The sequence below is a fragment of the Mustela putorius genome, unplaced genomic scaffold (assembly GCF_011764305.1).
Source record: "Mustela putorius furo isolate JIRA1106 unplaced genomic scaffold, ASM1176430v1.1 tig00000129_pilon_pilon_pilon, whole genome shotgun sequence".
Lineage (NCBI taxonomy): Eukaryota > Metazoa > Chordata > Mammalia > Carnivora > Mustelidae > Mustela > Mustela putorius.
Window position 1 is genome coordinate 36,174,249 of NW_025421290.1, and position 17,107 is coordinate 36,191,355.

The 17,107-nt window shown below is 41.3% G+C and overlaps 1 protein-coding gene across 1 annotated transcript in view; it reads left to right on the plus strand.

Annotated features, from left to right (window-relative positions):
* Nucleotides 1-17,107, plus strand: part of SPTLC2 (serine palmitoyltransferase long chain base subunit 2) — a 110,376-nt gene that overhangs the window by 87,529 nt on the left and 5,740 nt on the right. Inside the window, exons 10-11 of the mRNA XM_004739164.3 lie at nt 8,279-8,414; nt 12,233-12,362. Of these exons, the coding sequence (XP_004739221.1) occupies nt 8,279-8,414; nt 12,233-12,362 (266 nt within the window). The remainder of the gene's footprint in view (nt 1-8,278; nt 8,415-12,232; nt 12,363-17,107) is intronic.

The following is a 17,107-nucleotide window of genomic DNA, read 5'->3' on the forward strand; positions in this document are numbered from 1 at the left end:
TTTGACTATTATGGATCTCTTGCATTTCTAAATGAATATTAGGATTTGCTTGCCAATTTCTACAAAAAGAGCAGCTGGGATTTTGAAAGGGATATTGTTGAATCTATAGATCAACTTAGGAAGTACTGTCATTTAAAAAAAAAGATTTTATTTATTTATTTGACACAGAGAGAGAGAGAATAAGTAGGCGGAGAGGCAGGAAGAGAGAGGCAGGGAGGGAAGCAGGCTCCCCACTGAGCAGAAAGCCCGATGTGGTGCTTGACCCCAGGACCCTGGGATCATGACCTGAGCTGAAGGCAGAGGTCTTAACCCACTAAGCCACCCAGGCGCCCTGCAAGTACTGTCATCTTAACAATACTAAGTCCTCTGACTCATGAGCACAGATACCTTTCCATTTGCTTAGGTCTTCTTTCTGCTTTTTTTGTACATTTTTTTCTTGGGTAGAACGCAGTAAATATTGTCAAAATATTGAGCTGGATTGACAAGGCAAGGCAAAGCAAGTAGTGAATAAACACATTTAGATAAAATGATACAGCTCCTAATCTCAGTAAGAATAAATAATGTTTCTTCCCTCTCTAATTCCCCTAGAAATGTGTTTTTAAATACATTAAAATGTGTTGGAAAGGTTATACTGAGTGTTGACAAGACTATGGAATGCTCAAGATGTTACTAGTGAAACTGTGAATTGAGACTTTGTAAAAATGGCAATATATGCTGAATGTAAGCTTCTGTCTATTCTATGACCTGGCAATTCCATTCCTAGGTACAAACACAGAACAGAATTGTGTGCCGTAAGATAATACAAGACAGCCACTCTTAATAACAGCCCAAATCAGGAAATGACTAAAAATATCCATTAGCAGAATGAATAACTAGTAATATATTCTAACAATATTTATTGATACTAGGTAGCAATGCAAATGAACCATATTTTTCCACCCAAATGTGCTCATAAATCTCAGAAGACATAATGATGAATAATATATACCAGATTCAAAAGAGTGATAATATGTATTGCATGGATGTTCCCATTTATATGAAGTTCAAGAATAGGCGAAACTAATATACAGTGATAGAAGTCAAAATAGTGTCGAAATTATCTTTAGCAAGGAGGAATGGAGACTGGAAAGAGGCACAAGATAGCCTTCTGGGAAACATGAAACGTTCTAATCTCATGATCTGATTGGTGGTTAGACAGGTGTATTCAGTATTCACTGAACTGTATGCCTAAGATTTGTGCATGTTATTGTAGGAATGTTAATACTTTAAGTAAAAATAAGCATTTAAATACTTGGAAAATCAAAGGAAGTTAAAAAAACTAGAATGAGATTAAATTTCTGATAACTCAATTTATATCTTAAAAATATTCAACTACTATATAATAATCACGCTTAAAAAAAAAATCCCCCTTTTACTTAAAACAGACACCACAGAATTATCTAGATATTATGGGGTGGTCTCAGGCATTCTCCTGCCAGCCTTTGTTATTTAAGACAAACCTGGAAAAATATTGAAATTTTTGGTGCTGGGTGTTCCAGGAATTTCTAAGACAGGGGAAGTGTTATGAAAACAGTACTTACGGAGTTAAAGCCCTTGCCTAGAGGCAGGAAATGAAAGCCTAAAGGGGCTGGCCCTTCCTTTCTCTTTTTAAAAAATCATATGAATGAAGGCACAAATCAGACAATACTAACCATACAAATATTTATTTTCCACCTGTGCATTTGCTTTCATTCTCACAAAGTCATTTTCCCTAGATATTTTAGTATTGGGTTTTTCTTCTACATATTTTGTAAGAGGGAAAAACTAAGGAAAGGCTAGCACAAAGTATTGCTAACAAGTCTGGTCCTCACTGCCTACTGGACGAATGCCTTTAGGAGAGCTATGGGGCATTATAATTGGAATTAGCAGCGTGTGATAGGGCACAGAAATACTCAGCAGAGAACAAGTTAAAAATGATGCTACTGTAGGAATGCAGTAGGAGCAAGGGTTTGCCAGAGAGGTGAATTTGGGATTAAAAAAGCTTAAACATCTCTGGGTGAGCGTAATATTATCAATTCATAGAAAAACAGAGTCTCTTGAGACTGTGTTTTCTAAGAAAGACTCAAATCTGAAAACCTGACCATGAAATATGGTAATGTTGGCAAAATATTAATTTCTTAGGACTAATGCTTTTGATAAATTAGAAGAGAAGGATGGGTTCTTTTGGAAAGTGGAGGGTTTGACTTTGATTTTAAACTGGGTAAAGCTGAGCAGAGGGAGCAGATGCACACAGTTCAGGGAAGGCCGGACTTGTCCCAAGACTTAAGATATTCCTGAACTAAATAAACCCTAGGTAAACAGAACATTCCTTACATGTGCAAGCATATCCTTTAATGGGGAGAATTGCTGGGATTCCTGACTCTACTTAATCAGGAAATCAGAGTTCTAAAAATAATTTACTTCTTCCAAGAAAGAGGAAGTGTGCTGGCAACTGAACATTTAGATTTGATAACCAACAGTAATAAAAAAATATTCTGAAGTCTCTGGGGTTTTCAGGAGCCTAAAGGAAAACAACTGAATGTTGAATCTGCATTAAACTGATCCTTACTTCTAAACAAATATGTACATCCATAAAAGTCTCAATAAAACATGTTTGTTTCATTGAATGAAATGATGAACTATATAAAGATCATTTATATGAACCATATAAATGATGAACTATTTCATCAAATTCAGTATTGTCAATTAAAAGAAAAGTGCTCAGATTTGAGAAAATGACCAATTTATATTGTTCACCAAGAGTTAAAACTGTGCATATACAGTAGTTGTGTGCGGATTTTGTTAAGTCTGCTAAAATTGGGGCACCTGGGTGGCTCAGTGGGCTAAGCCTCTGCCTTTAGCTCAGGTCATGATCTCAGGGTCCTGGGATCAAGCCCCGTGTCAGCCTCTCTGCTTGGTGAGGAGCCTGCTTCCCCCTCTCTCTGCCTGCCTCTCTGCCTACTTGTGACCTCTCTGTCAAATAAATAAATTAAAAATTTTATTAAAAAAAAAAGTTAAGATTTATGTTTGAAAAGTAGAGAAGAATGCTGACCTCTTCTTTCACCATCTGTGTTCTCAAAAAGGATAAAGACATTTTAAGAGTTAGATTTTTTTTTTTTTTTTCAGTAAAGCTAAATCTTTTTACACTTCACATGTTTTAAATCCCTATTGGAGGGGCATCTGTCTGGCTTACGTGGTAAAACATGTGACTCTTGATCTTCGGGTCATCAGTTTGAGCCCCATGTTGGTGGTGTAGAGATTACTTTAGAAAAAAGAAAGAAAGAAAGAAGAAATTGCGATTAGACCATTCTTCCAGCCCATTACAACTTGCTGCAACTCTGTGGTAAGAAAACTCCTTAGAAATGAGCTAGCAGAGTGGACTTAAGTAGCGATTACACTTCTTGGCATTAGTATTAACTAGTATTTTATTTTACTTTTTTTAAGGATTTTATTTATTTCAGACAGAGATGGCACACACAAGGGAGAATGTGGGGTGGGCAGAGGGAGAAGCAGACTCCCTGCTGAGCAGGGAGCCAGCATGGGGCTGGATTCTAGGACCTTGGGTTCAGAATCTGAGCTGAAGACAGAAGCTTAGCCAACTGAGCCACCCAGGTGCCTCTTAACTAGTATTTTAGATGATATTTAATTAAAAATGGGTAATTGTGTTGTCTTTGTAATTCAGCATCACCTTAAGAATAACTATGTAACTACTTCCTAGTATGTATAAGTGCCAGAGCTTACTGAATTGTGTACAATTATTTGTCTGTTTTTCCTGTTACCATCTTTAAAATTTTTAGGTTGAACCACAAGAAATTGTCATTTTTAGGTCACAGTCAAATATTGGCAGTTTCAAGGTTCAGGCTATGACTTTGTAGGTTAAATAGACCACTTAACGCGTGTGATTCACTGTGACTGCCATTTCGGATTGAGCTGACTTCTTTCTTTGACGCTTCCAGTCTTCATTCCTGTCTGTACTCACCAGCAGTGATTGCCGTTTGCTGGTTAGGCCGAGTTTATTAGAATAACTGCTTTTCACTTGTCTCATACTTACCCTGGGTCTCCTTAGGCTCATTCATCCCAACCCCATTCATTTGCCAGTCGGTGCTGTTTTAAAAATAAGACTCAGATACTCCTACCCAATAAAGGGCTAAACACTTTAAAGTTTGAAAAATACCTGATTGCTTGGTGTGGTGTAGAAGAAAAAGCACTGACAGAATCAGAATATCTTGATCTGCCTCCAGAAAGAGAGGCCTTAGAGAAATAATTTAACATCCTTGGGCCTGTTTCTTTATGTGTAAAGTATAAACAGTACATTCTTTTACTCTACCCATCTAAAAGCAGTTAGGATCAAATGAAATTGAGGTGTTAATTCTTTTTTTATTATTTTCATTTTATTTTTAAATTTTATTTCAATTCCAGTGTGACTAGGATGTTTAAATATATGTTTCGGAGAGAATTCTTTTTAATCTAACTTTATAGCTGCCAAGATGAAGGTCTTTAGTCTCTGATGTCCATTAACATGTGAGTGGATAAACAAACAGAAAAATGGTGGTATATCTTTACAAAGGAAAACTGTTCAACAATAATGGGGATGTATAAGTTGGAGATTTTAAATGCCTGTTCCCAGTATGTTCAGGTTGTGGTATGTGAGTGTCGTTTTAGGTGTGTTTTCTTCTGAGACTCTTGTCGGGGAGCAGGTGGTGATGAATAGTGAGACAGATGTTCAGTTGCTTTCATTAAAGAAAACTTGCTTAGGACACCTGGGTGACTCAGTGGGTTGAGGCCTCTGCCTTCAGCTTGGGTCATGATCCCAGGGTCCTGGGCTCAAGTCCCAAGTCGGCCTCTCTGCTCAGCAGGGAGCCTGCTTCTCCATCTCCCTCTGCCTGCTTGTGATCTCTGTCTGTCAAATAAATAGATAAAATCTTTAAAAGAAAGAAAGAAAACTTGCTTAGAATGATACAGTAATTGGAAAAGTTAAGGTCTGGGGCACCAGGGTGGCTCAGTCAGTTAAGCTTCTACCTTTGGCTCCGGTCATGATCCTGGAGTCCTGGGATCAAGCCCCTCGTTGTGCTCCCTACTCATTGGGGAGCCTGCTTCTCCCTCTCCCTCTGCTGTTCCCTCTGCCTTTGCCTGCTTTCTCTCTCAAATAAATAAATAAAATCTTTTTTAAAAGGGGAGGGAGGAGAAGTTATGGTCTACATCCTTAAGATTTCTTTTTTTCCTTGATATTTTTCTTATATTCTTGGAATGAGAAAAAAAATCTTTAAATAGTTGGTTTGTGATGAGAAAAAAGTAGCAAGTTGCAAAATAATAAAGTGGGTGCAGCAAAAATAATATATACTAATATGCAGGTGTATCACTAAATTTTTTTAAAAACCATCTTTAGGGCGCCTGGGTGGCTCAGTGGGTTGGGCCGCTGCCTTCGGCTCAGGTCATGATCTCAGGGTCCTGGGATGGAGTCCCGCATCGGGCTCTCTGCTCAGCAGGGAGCCTGCTTCCTCCTCTCTCTCTCTACCTACTTGTAATCTCTCTCTGTCAAATAAATAAACAAAATCTTTAAAAAAATAAAATAAAAATAAAAACCATCTTTAATGAGATATCATTTATATACAGTACAGTTCACCAATTTTAAGTGTATAATTCCATGAGTTTTGACAATTGTATATAGTCAGGTAACCATACCACAATCAAGCGATAGAATATTTTTGTCATACCCGCCCCCCAAAAGTTCCCTGCTACCCCTGTCTTGGCAGTCCTCTCTCCATTCCCTGGCAATCATTACTCTGTTTTCTGGATCTATAATTATGTCTTTTTTAGGATTTCCTATAAATGAATGCACAGTGTGTAATCTGTGTCGCTTATTTCGTGTAACAATGCTTTTTAGATTCATCAGCATTGTTGCATGTATCACTTGTGTGTTCCTTTTTATATATTTCCTTTCTCCCTTTATCACGCTTCCTCCACCATTCTGAATATATGGAGGGCATTTACGATAGCATTTTGTATATCCTTGTCTGCCGATCCTCTGTTATTTCTGGTCTGTTTCTGTTGATGGACTTATCTCCTGGTTGATGGGTCATATTTTCTTGTTTCTTTGAATGCGTGGAATTTTTTATTGTCTGCCAGATGTAAATTTCACATTATTGGGGGCTGCACCTTGTTGCATTCCTTTCGGTAGTATTGGACTGTGTTCTTCGAATCAGTTGGATCTTTTCCAGACTTGCTTTTAAGGTGTCAGGAGAGATCCATAGCAACTTTTAGTCTAGAGCTAATTTCGTTCCACGACTAGTATGATCTGAGGTGTTCCCATTTGGGGAGGTGAAAATACAAACTGTCGCCAGCTCCATATAAGCCTGGGAACTGTTGATTCTGGTGCTTCTTTCCCCAGCCCCTGGTGGTTTCTTCTCATGCGGACCAGATGGCACTCTGCCAAAGGCTCGGGGGACCCTGCTGCAGACCCCACACCTCTCTCTGCTCCTCTTTCCTCTCTTGTATCCTGCCTGAGAAATCCTAGCCACCTTAGCATCCCCAACGCCGATCTCAGGTGTCCTCACCGGACCAGACTAGATTCCTCTCCCTGGGCAGCAGCCTGGACCTGCCTCCAGCCAGTCAGGGAGCAATCCAGAGGCTCATGTTTTGTTTTCCTTTTCTCCAACAGCACAGTCCCGTGCTGCCCATGGCCCAGTGTTTGAAAAACATTTTGTATACATTTTGTTTTGTGTGCTTTGTCCAGTTTTCTGTTGTTGATAGCAGAAAGGTAAAATCTGGTTCTGGGTACTCTATCCTGGCCAGAAGTAGAAGTCTCTTTTTTCCTAAACATAGAGTGAGCATGTGTAGGTATTTCTGGGGGGAAACTTGGGCACAGGGCTCACCAGTTCTCAGCGTAAGGAAATGTAACGCACTTTAATGCCTGCTTTACTGTTGTGAGACTGGGCTCGCAACTGAAGTGGCATTCCTCAGAGCTCACAGTGAGCCAGTTGAAGTCAACTTGAATTTATTTGCACAAAGTATCAACTTTGGGTTATTCGTAGCAGACTTATCTAGGGTAGCTTTTCGTCAGTGAATGGATGGATAATTTGGTATTCTAAGGATGTTTGGTAGCCACCTGTATTTCTGACCAACTGATTAACTTATCTTTTGAATTTTATGACGTTTGTATTTTGTAAAATGTGAATTTGTTGGCTCTCTAATATACGTGAGAAAATAACTGCGACCTTTCCTTGTTTGTGAGTGTTTGTGGTCGAGAAGACCCTAAAACAGTTCTTGGCCCTTTGCAAGCTGATGTTTCAAATTTAGGCTTTCTCTTCAGAGCAGAACGATTCTTTGGATGTCTTTTCATAGATTGATCTACCATAATGTCAAAACCCAGTCCAAATATTTAGTTAGTTAGGAGTTTAAGAAATGTTTGTTTGAACCATTTGTATTTTAGGGAAGATGAATAAACTAAGATTAAAAATATGATTTTATGTTATTATGGATACACTACTGTTGTCTGATAGAAGTTTTAGGAAGATGGTGACATAAAATCAAACTTTTTTAAAATACCACCCACATTGAAGTTTTTTTTTTTTAAGCTTTTATTTATTTATTTGACACAGAGAAGGAGAGAGAACAAGCACAAGCAGGGGGAGTGGCAGGCAGCGGCAGAGAGAAAAGCAAGCTTCCCGCTGAGCAAGGAGCCCAATTTCGGGGCTCGATCCCAGGACCCTGGGATCATGACCTGAACTGAAAGCAGCCGCTTAACTGACTGAGCCACCCACATGCCCCTAAAATAAAACTCTTTAGAGGAAAATTTAGGGCTCTTATGGCTGTATATCTGGTCGTATGTGTAAAATTATTTGCAGCGCGGTTCATTGGAAGGAATCTTGAAGATGAGAGACCTAGATTCTAGTCTCATATCACCGTGTGACTGCAGACCAGTCACCACCTTTGTGAGAGTCCTCGAATCTATGAAATGAAGAGCACGACTGTGAAGGGGCGGTGGAGTGACAATGTGTAAGGATGCTAACGTGCCAAGACAGTGCTAATCGTTGAACTTCATTTCGTATGTTATTACAAAATCTGCCGGGAACACCTACTGTGACAAACCACAAAGCAAGATTTGTTTATATTCCATACAGTTTGTTACGTGAAAATATTTTGTGTTAGAAATGAAGAACCGAATACATGACTGATTGATAAAATGGAGATAGATTGCTGTCTTTTTTCCACTCCTTTTTTCTTAGTATTACTTTGTGTTTTCTTCTTCATGATTTTCCAGGCAAAGAGTGTATCCAGCAGTTAGCTGAAAACACGAGGTATTTCAGGAGACGGCTGAAAGAGATGGGCTTCATCATCTATGGGAATGAAGACTCTCCAGTTGTGCCTTTGATGCTCTATATGCCGGCCAAAATTGGGTATGTTTTGTTGCAGGCTATAGACTGGCCTCATTAGACTTAGGGCTCCTGTGATATTAGACTCAGGCTTGTGTATTTTGTTGGGAAATATCATCTGGGCCTCACTATGTTAACCGTCAAGATTTGCTAGAAATTCCAAATTAGTGGATTCCGGGTTAGTAGATTCTAATTTGTAAGACGTGTTAGCTTGTTAGTCTTTCATTAAACATATTGAGTTTAATGCTTTCTTCTAGGAGATTGGGATAGATCAGTGGACAGAACACAAATATAAAAATCCCTGCCCTTGGGGAGCTTATATTCTAATGGGGCAGGAGTCAGACAAATGTAGTAAATAAGTGACATAATTTATTAGACGACATTACATGTTATAGGGAAAAGTAGAGCAGGATATGGGGGATTGAGAGTGTCCCGCGGGCAGGCAGATGACGGTATGAAACGGGGAGGTGGGGGGAGCAAGAGAGCGGGGAGGGGAAAATGACATGTAAGCTTGAAGGAGCGGAGTTAGCCGCTGGGAGAAAGAAGGTCTCTGCAGAGGCCAGAACACAGGAACATGCTTACCCGATTGAGGAATAGCAAGAAGGTGGGTGGAGCCGAAGCGCAGTGCTCCAGGGCTGAGTGGGGCTGCGGGGTCAGGGCGTGTGGTTGCGTGGCTATCCAAGGTGCAGCCTACACCAGTTTCTTCCGTGTGTGCAACTCATGTATAACAGAAAGCCTTGCCCTGGAATAGCTTCCAGTGTATTTGAGAGCTCCGGGTGTAACCAAACCAGAAGACATTTGAAAAGTAATAGGAAGTGAGCAAATAAAATTACTTGCAAATCAAATGTATGCAAAACTGCATCAGAAATGTAGAAGAAAGGAGTTATCTGCTTACTATAGGCTCAGTGAAAAAAAAAAACACGCATCTTTTCAGATTTGTGAGTTTTGACTGGATCTTACTATAAAATTGGATGAGGATCGTTTCTCAGGTTTAGTGGAATTCATTAAAGGAGCAAATATTTTTATTCATCTTTGAATCCCCAGGGCCCACCAGAGTCCCTGGCAGTTAGAGGGCACTCAGTAAATATTCATCGAAGTGGATCTCTAGGAGGGGAGACAAAAGTGGAGAGCCTAGAAGTAGGGGGATTCCAAAGATGATAAGAGGGCAGTTGGGAAAAGGTGGCCACTGAGGGAAAAGGAGTTCAGTTTTCAACAGGAAGGCATATGCGCATTTGGTCTTCAGAGGCAATGGAGAGTATGAACCAAAGCAGAGGTGTGTGTAGGGTTTTCTCTCCTTTAAATGGAGTTATCGTAAGTAAACAAAGAGTTGTCTGATCTGGAGGACTTACTCTAGAACTGTTTCTTTAGAGAGAACTGGGTCTAACTTGCTCTACAAGGGAAGCTACTATGTGCATTATAATTAAGATTTACAGAGGGTGAGACCATTTGGGAGGGTCCAGTGTGGTCGGGGTCAGAGGAAGTACTAGAGAGGGGAATGGCTGGCATTTATGTAATTAGTTACTCAGGTAATTATAATGGGGGGGAGTCTTATTCTCAAACAAATGCTTTAAAATGCTAAGGGAAGGGGTACCTGGCTGGCTCAGTTGGAGGAACATTGATCTCTCCATCTCAGGGTTAAGTTCAAGCCCACATTGAATAGAGATTACTTACATAAACTTAAAAAACAGACAAACAAACAAAAAAAAACAGCCTAAGGGAATGGTCAAGAAACAACATAATTAGCAAATAAAATGTACATGAAGTTAGAATTGTGTCGTTTAGACAAGATATGTATATGGAGTAAGGTCCCATGTCACCAGTTTGGTCTGGGGTGGGGAGTGAAACAAGATTTGTGGAGTCTGGGCAGTCAGCTGAAGCCTGGGGATGAGATTGCCTCACAAAACCAAAGGAAACCCTAAATTCCAAAGACAGCTTAACATTCAAGTCAGTCAAAAAAATACCTGGTCTTTGGGACACCTGGTTGGCTCAGTCAGAGGAGCATCTGACTCTTGATCTCGGGGTGGTGAGTTCAAGTCCTGTGTTGGATATAGAAATCACTGAAATAAATAAACTTAGGGGGCTAATGCTAGTTGGCCATTCTGCCAGCAGAAAGAAATCAGTGTTACAGCAGATCCTCCTCTCCACCCTTAATCTTTTTTTTTTTTTTTTAAGATGTTATTTATTTATTTGTCGGAGAGCACTACCAGGGGGAGCAGCAGGCAGAGGTAGAAGCAGGCTCCCTGCTCAGCTGGAAGCCTGCTTCTCCCTCTCCCTCTGCCTGCACCTCCCTCTGCTTGTTCACTCTCTCTGTGTCAAATAAATAAATAAAATATTTAAAATTTTTAAAAAAAGAATTACTTAAACTGCCAAACTTAACATTTCAAGGACAAGATTTTAAACTCATGTTCATTTTGAAGCCTCTGAATCACTCTTATGTGTTAGAACACTTTAAGGTTGTAACAGCAAATTAGTTTAGGCAAGCCCTGTCAAAAATAGGTCTCTGAGGGGCGCCTGGGTGGCTCAGTGGGTTAAGCCGCTGCCTTCAGCTCAGGTCATGATCTCCGGGTCCTGGGATCGAGTCCCGCATCGGGCTCTCTGCTCAGCAGGAGCCTGCTTCCTCCTCTCTCTCTCTCTCTCTCTCTCTGCCTGCCTCTCTGCCTACTTGTGATCTCTCTCTGTCAAATAAATAAATAAAAATCTTTAAAATAAAAAAAAAAAAAAAAAAAAAAAAATAGGTCTCTGAGAACTATATTCTTCACCTTCGTGAAGGAGACCATTTGGGATAAGACCACTTTAGGATTGAATTGAAGAAGTCTGACAATTTTTTTTTTTTTTTAAGATTTATTTATCCATTTGAGAAAGAAGGTGTGTGTGTGTGTGTGTGTGTGTGTGTGTGTGTGTGAGTCTGAGTGCACGAGCCAGCAGTGGAGAGGAGCAGAGGGAGAGGGGGACAGGCTCCCTGCTGAGCACAAAGCCTGATGCAGTGCTCCAGTGTGGGGCTCAATCCCAGGACCCCGAAGTCATGACCTGAGCCAAAATCAAGACTCAGCTGCCTAACCGACTAAGTTACCCAGGTGCCCCTAAGTCTGGCAATTTTTTTTTTTTAATTAAAAGATTTTATTTATTTATTTGACAGACAGAGATCACAAGTAGGCAGAGAGGCAGGTAGAGAGAGAGGAGGGGAAGCAGACTCCCTGCCGAACAGAGAGCCCGACGCGGGGCTCGATCCCAGGACCCTGGGATCATGACCTTGGCTGAAGGCAGAGGCTTAACCCACTGAGCCACCCAAGTGCCCCGCAATTTTTTTTTTTTTAAGATTTTATTTGTTTATTTGATTGAGAGAGATCACAAGTAGGCAGAGAGGGGGTGGTAAGCAGGCTCCCCATTAAGCACAGAGCTCAATGCGGGGCTCGATCCCAGGACCTTGAGATCATGACCTGAGCCGAAGGCAGAGGCTTAACCCTCTGAGCCACCCAGGCACCCCGAGGCAATTTTAACTTAAAAGAAGTTAGTAGAGGGGTACGTGGGTGGCTCAGTGGTTTAAAGCCTCTGCCTTTGGCTTGGATCATGGTCCCGGGGTTCTGGGATCGAGCCCCGCGTCGGGCTCTCTGCTCCGCAGAGAGCCTGCTTCCTCCTCTCTGCCTGCCTCTCTGCCTACTTGTGATCTCTGTCTGTCAAATAAATAAATAAAGTCTTTAAAAAGAAGAAGAAGTTAGAAGAGATTCCTAATAGAAGTCTCCAGGGTCTGTATCATCTAAGAGTTTAAATCATTCAGGACCACAAGACCTTTGTGTTGTGTTTATTACTCTTCCTGGTTTCTTTACCCTGTTTTCCCCTCGCAGCGCCTTTGGACGGGAGATGCTGAAGCGGAATATCGGCGTAGTTGTGGTGGGATTTCCTGCTACTCCAATTATTGAGTCCAGAGCCAGGTTTTGCCTGTCCGCAGCTCATACCAAAGAAATACTTGACACTGTAAGTAGACACTCTCACCTTGATGTAAATACATCTATGCTACAGAGGCCTGGATATCAGATGAAATTGATCATCTGTTGATCCTGAAGTTCTTTGAGCACCTGAGGTATTAATCGATAAAATAGAGGAGGGAGTATGCGATGCTGCTTAAAATATTGCTAATTACCACCACCACCCCACACACACAAAAAAGCAAAACCATTAGCATTGCCTACTAGACCCTGTGTGATCAGGGCTGTGGGGAATTGATGGCTTTGTCTCGTTCCACGCTGTCCTTTATGATGGCCTCTACAACCGTCTCACTCTCTTTGTACTCGAGCTGTTTCTACTATATGCCTTCTTACATGTTGTTCTGTCTCTCTAGAATTTTCTCTCTTGAGTCCTCTCTCTCCTTGGCTGGCGGACTCCTACAGATTCTTCCCATCTCCACTTAAAGGAAACTGGCTCAAGCGTGTTCCCCAGTCCTCTTGCTTGCCATTTCCTTGGACTCTTAAGATTCTCCCTTAGTAAATCCTTCCCATCTGGAATTATTTGATGGCAGTCTTCTCCACTGTATAAATCTTGAGGGCAGAGACTACATCTCTTTTGCTTGTTCTATATCTCCAGGATATACCACAGCCAGGCATGTAGGAAGGGCTCATAATTATTGAATTTAATTATGGTCTCTTAATTCTTATATTGTGATAGTCTCTTAACGTGCTATTATTTCACATTTAAGACTTTAAATAAGTATTGCTTTCTGGGAGTTTATAGAATTCTAGAGTGCGATATCTGCATAAAATTATTTTGACCTAAACAACATGAGGGGTATGGTATAGGGGAGCTAGCACGCTGCCCCATCCCAAAGTAAAATCTACATGTAACTTTTGCCTCCCCCAGAACTTAGGTATAGTCAGCTGGAAGCCTTACTGTTATCACAGATAGGCACTGAACACATATTTTGTAAGTTACATGTATTATATACTGTAGTCATACAATAAAGTAAGATAGAGAAAAGAAAATGTTATTAAGAAGATTGTAAGGAGGGGCGCCTGGGTGGCTCAGTGGGTTAAGCCGCTGCCTTCGGCTCAGGTCATGATCTCAGGGTCCTGGGATCGAGTCCCGCATCGGGCTCTCTGCTCAGCAGGGAGCCTGCTTCCTCCTCTCTCTCTCTCTGCCTGCCTCTCTACCTGCTGTGATCTCTCTCTGTCAAATAAATAAATAAAATCTTTAAAAAAAAAAAAAAAAGAAGATTGTAAGGAAAAGACATTTATAGTACTGTATTTATTGAAAAAATCCACATATAAGTGGACCCACACACAGTTGTTCACGGGTCAGCTGCGGTTGCTAGAAGTACCCACTGATTCATTGGAGAGTTACTAATCTTGAAGAGTAAGAATACATGTTAAGGGTTCGTTGTAGCAGTTTAATTGGCATTTTTATTTCTGGGCCTCTGAAGACTGACTTTTCGTCCTTATTTCTGTCAAACAAAACTTTCGCAAGTACGAGTATGTTCTTCATCACATCCTGACCCTTGGAAAATTGGATTCCGTTTATTATTGCTGCTGTATCTTCTTTTTCTTTTATTTGGATTGTGCCTTTCAGTGTTTCTTCCATTCTCTTCTATTTAGATGTTCAAAAGTTTGTCTTTCCTTCAAAAAAAAAAAAAAAAAAGAAAAGAAAAGAAAGGTTTATATGGGACCGTTATGGGGCCCCGGGTAGCCAAAACAGTATGGAGAGAGAGACTCTAAGTTGGAGGGCTCAGACCTCCCGGGTATGAAACTTACTGCCAGGCGGCTGTAGTCAAGGCAGTGGGGTTCTAGCGTGAAGACAGACGTGAGGCCAGTGCTGGAAGAGGACTGAGAGGCCATGAATACACTTGGACATCTGTGGCCACTTGATTTGCCACAGGAGAGCCTGGACTCATTAGTAGGGAAAGAATAGTGTCTTCAATGAACCGTACCAGACAGCTGGATAACCACATACAAAAGCATGAAGTGGGAGCCCTACAACATGGGTGAACCTTGAACACATCATGCTAAGTAAAAGAAGCCAAGCACAAAAGACCACATTATGAAATGTCCAGAATAGGCAAATCTATAGGGTCAGAAAATAGACTGGTGGTTGTCAGGGCTTGGGGAAGACAGGGAGAAGGATGTGAGTATGGGGTTCCTTTTTTTAAGGTGATAATACTTTAAGATTAGATACTGATGAAAATTGTACACCTCTGTGAATATACTAAGAAGGTGACTTTAATGGCATGTGAATTGTGTCACAATGAATTTATTTTTAAAAATGAGAAAGGCAGGGTTATCGATCAGCTCCAGGGCGCAGCTATCCTAGAATATTCTCTCATTCAGGGACCAGACTCCACTCTATGATTTACACGATTTTTCCCCTAAGAACCCATCTCACCCTGGGATCCGGTGGTCAAGTGTAGATGTTTTGCTAATAGATGGCGATACTTGGAACGGTCCCTTATTCCTGCTCAAACCGGGTGACCCACATAATGGCATAAAAGTTACAGTTTTATGTAAATAAAACCTATTTATCTGAAATATTTGTTATGGGATCAGAGGAAATCGTGGACTCTAGATCCCTTTAGGCTACTGTGAGTTTTTCTATTCATTTTCTTTTTTACATCAATGAAAAAAATATTCTAAAGTCAGAGTTCATAAATGGCTTTCACTTTGTGATCTTAGTAAGTCCTGTGTTGTTTTAAATTAATAAATCCTATATCTGAGGTCAGGGGATAAATGGTTAATGGGTTCCTCCCAGCTGAAATTCAATCCTAAATTGTTTCCATATGGAGCTTTCAGTTAAACCTTTTCTCAAAAATACCACTGTTCTTTTTTTTTTTTTAAGATTTTATTTATTTATTTGACAGAGATCACAAGTAAGCTGAGAGGCAGGCAGAGAGAGAGAGAGGAGGAAGCAGGCTCCCTGCTGAGCAGAGAGCCTGATGTGGGGCTCGACCCCAGGACCTCGGGATCATGACCTGAGCTGAAGGCAGAGGCTTTAACCCACTGAGCCAACCCGGCGCCGCCCTGCCTTTTTTTTTTTTTTTTTTTTTAATTTATTAGAGAGAGAGAGAGCGAGCACAAGCAGGGGAAGCAGGAGAGGGAGAAGCAAGCTCCCTGCTGAGCAGGTAGACCAGTGTGAGGCTCGATCCCAGGATCCTTGAATCATGACCTGAGCTAAAGGCAGACACTTAACCAACTGAGCCACCCAGCTGCCCCAAGATACCACTGTACTGAAAGCATACTGAGGGCCAGCTCTTTTTTTTTTTTTTTTAAGATTTTATTTATTTATGATAGAGAGAGAAGGAACACAGCACAGGGGAGCTGGAGAGGGAGAGCAGGCTCCCCGCTGAGCAGGGAGCTCGATGCAGAGCTTGATCCCAGGACGCTGGGATCATGACCTGAGCCAAAGGCATCCACTTAATGACTGAACCACCCAGACACCCCTTAGGTCCAGCTTTTAATTTGCTTTCTATATTTTCCACATTTTGAATGAAGAATGTTTTCTTATGCTAGAATAAATAAGGAATGCTATTTATTGTGGGGGGGGTTCTCTCTACAAATGCTGATTTTTTTTTTTTTTAAGATTTTATTCATTTGAGAGAGAGAACGAGTGATGGTGGGGAGAGAGAGAGAAGCAGACTCCCTGCCAAGCAGGAAGCCCAATATGGGGCTCGATCCCAGGACCCCAGAGATCAAGACCTGAGCCGAAGGCAGACACTTAACCAACTGAGCAACCCGGGCACCCCTACCTACAAACATTGATTTTTTTTTCTTTTTTTAAAGATTTTATTGAATTATTTGACAGCGAGAGACAGCGAGAGAGGGAACATAAGCAGGGGGAGTGGGAGAGGGAGGAGCAGGCTTCCCGCTGAGTAGGGAACCCAATGTGGGGCTCAATCCCAGGACCCCAGGATCATGATCTGAGCTGAAGGCAGATGCTTAACTACTGAGCCACCCAGGCACCCCCCCCAAACATTGATTTTTAAGTTAAATTTAGGGGCACCTTTGTGGCTCTGTCAGTTTAGTATCTGTCTCTTGATTTCAGCTCAAGTCACGAGATCAAGCCCCACATTGGGCTCCACGCTCAGCAGAGAGTCTGCTTGAGGATTCTTTCTCCCTCTGTCCATCCCCCGACTCATTCCTTTTCTCTCTCTCTCTCAAATAAATCTTTTTCAAAAGGATCAAAGTTAAATTTAAAAACACAGAAATACGTCTTTTACTAATACTCAACTGACTGACTCCTGTTATAAAGTAGAAGGTATGCATTTTCATATGAAATTATGACCATAAGAGTGGACAGAAGATGTCTGTGATGTGATGGGAAATTGGAGAGAGCCCTGTCCCCAAAGCTAAGGCCCTTCACCCTGGATTTATCACATTATCCCCTGGGTAACGTCCCCAGGCTCAGAGGGAGTGAATGACAGGGCTGGAGAGACGCTGTGGAAACTGCATTGTGTGGCCTGCGTGAGGTGCTTTTATCGAAAAGCCTTAGAAGCTAGGATTATACTATTTTTACAGTCTTCTTCGGATTTCTCCGAGAAGTATCTGGGGCTTCGAGTGTCCATGTCCTTCTGTTGGATTTTTCTTGAGAAATCATGAATACGTATCCCCTTCTTGTATTGGGATCCTCCGTTCTGACCCTCTGAGCCGCGGTTTGGAAAGGTTACCTCTGTGAGCTGATGGGTGTCACAATCAGGAAGGGACTTCTCATTTCATAACTTTTTGTAGTGCTTGAATTTTTTT